Source organism: Limulus polyphemus, unplaced genomic scaffold (assembly GCF_000517525.1).
Source record: "Limulus polyphemus unplaced genomic scaffold, Limulus_polyphemus-2.1.2 Scaffold295, whole genome shotgun sequence".
NCBI classification, from domain to species: Eukaryota; Metazoa; Arthropoda; class Merostomata; order Xiphosura; family Limulidae; genus Limulus; species Limulus polyphemus.
Window position 1 is genome coordinate 234,392 of NW_013665905.1, and position 2,227 is coordinate 236,618.

The window sequence follows — 2,227 nt, forward strand, 5'->3', positions numbered from 1 at the left end:
TGTATTTGGAATTTTTTTCTTGTTTCATTTTTTTGCTAAGATAAAGAGAAACTGAAATATTTCCGAATTCTATACTTAGTTAATGGTCTATGATCAAACAGTCAAACTCTAAGACTGTTATTAGACCAACAAACAAACAGTTTGCTCATGATGAAGAAAGGTCCACCGCCTTTTGAAAGCGCTCGGGTTATAGGGTTTTGTCTTAAATTAATTTTGTGAATCCACGTGTTTTTTTGTTTTTTTTAGTATCGTGAACAAACACATATAAATGAAATGTGATTTAATTTCTTCGCTTATAACTTCGGAGATACTTGAGTGTGACAAGTTTGTCCGTAAACATTTTTTCTGGTCTGTTTTAGTCTCACCATGTATGCATAAGGAAAACAATTGCACAATCAGCCTCATTTGTATATAAATTGGGGAGATATAATAAAGTGACATCTCACATCTCTGACGCTTTTTATGACACGTACATTAAATTTCGAGATATCTTTCTCAGAAAACAAGTACAAGTGCAAATACGTGTTTGATTTTTCGATGATTGCAATGAGGATATTTTTCAAAGTTGCAGCTTAGTTTCTTTTTCAAAAATTAATATATGTATCAAGATACATTTTGTCCCCTTAATGTGCAAATACGTGTTTGATATTTAGATGGGAATATTTATTTTTAGAATAGTTATTCTTAAACTGTTATCTCTTTCGTAGAAAATAAAGTCCCTCAGTGGCACAGCGGTATGTCTGCGGACTTATAACGCTGGAAATCGGGTTTCGATACCCTGGTAGGCAGAGTATAGATAGCCCATTATTTAGCTTTGCGCTTATTTTCAAACAAAAAACTAATTTTTAATGAGAAAAAAAAGAAGCAGCTTATATAAGAAATATTTATTAATAATTTAAAATATTTACGAGTTTACGATCTAGAATAATCATGCTCAATTTTTGAAAGATACTAATATTATGTTTTATGGTGCAATTTTTATTCTGTAGTAATTATATTGTCTAAGTATTGAGCATCGTTCACAAAGCTAATAATAGAAACTCTCCCGCTAAATATAAAGACTAAGACTTCAACAGACATACCAAGGTGACTAAAACGCTAGTAAAACAAACTCACCAGCTTAATATATAGATTAAGACTTTAACAGACATACTAACAGAATAGGCTTCGTTTGAAAGACGAACTTACGGTATTGCTCTCTTTCCAGCTTTCCAGGATATTTGACCGCAACTATTGAAATATTAGACTGTCCAGAAAAGATCAATTTAAGTTATATTGACCATGACGAATGAAGTTAGAAAAATGATTGGAGGTAAAGCAGTACGTAACCGAACAAAATATTGGTATATATATATTTGTATGTGTGTGAAATTCAGTTAAACTGCATAACTAAATGACCTTTTTAATGTTATAAAACTGGTGCTATAGTTTCCTATTCGATATTTTATATTCAAATATAAAACTTTGTAAGGTGTCACCTTGATCGAATCTTTCTAGCTGTTGAACGTGTAAATCTAAAGTAACACACGTAACAACTGAAACCCCACAGCGAATGAGTAGGCCAAGAAGACAACAATGACTGCCTTAAATTGGTTTTCACTCGGTAGTACGTTTCAGGGTTGTTATCGCTTTATCTCAGGGACTACTGATAACAGATATACGTTTTAAAGAAAGACAGAAGAGGTGGGGAAGGGGATGGTAGGTGTAAGTTAATTAAAAGTCACCGGAAAGTATGAATTTATTATTTGTAGTTGTCTGCATAACAGTTTATCTTATATTTAAATGCGACATTTCTATCAACTAACTTCTTCATCAACAATGAAATTATCTTTCCTGTATGCAGAGTCTATTAATTACAATTATTTGCAAATTATTATGTATACAATATGTCTAATTATTCAAATTGAAATAAAATATTCCACAAAAAAGGACTATATAGATTTTGTGGCCTCAGTATCATACACCGTTAGAATTGTAAAGTTTATATTTCATATCGAAATATCATTAAGAAGTATATAAGTATATTTACATTTATGCTATAGCTTCAGTATTGCAATTAATCCCGTTCCAACTGAAGTCACAATTTTTCCTCCATTATTCCGACGTCTGCTATTGTAGTTTATAATCTATTAGGATACTTATATATATATATATATATATATATATATAGTAACGAGTACACTAGTTGTTACTAATACGTAAACCTAAATACGTCGTAGATAGACGT

General features: G+C 30.9%; 1 protein-coding gene across 1 annotated transcript in view; it reads left to right on the forward strand.

Annotated features, from left to right (window-relative positions):
• Positions 1–1,281: 1,281 nt before the first annotated feature.
• The window catches only part of LOC111085252, a 5,722-nt gene continuing 4,776 nt past the window's right edge, over positions 1,282–2,227 (forward strand). Inside the window, exon 1 of the mRNA XM_022382953.1 lies at positions 1,282–1,312. Within this exon, the coding sequence (XP_022238661.1) occupies positions 1,282–1,312 (31 nt within the window). The remainder of the gene's footprint in view (positions 1,313–2,227) is intronic.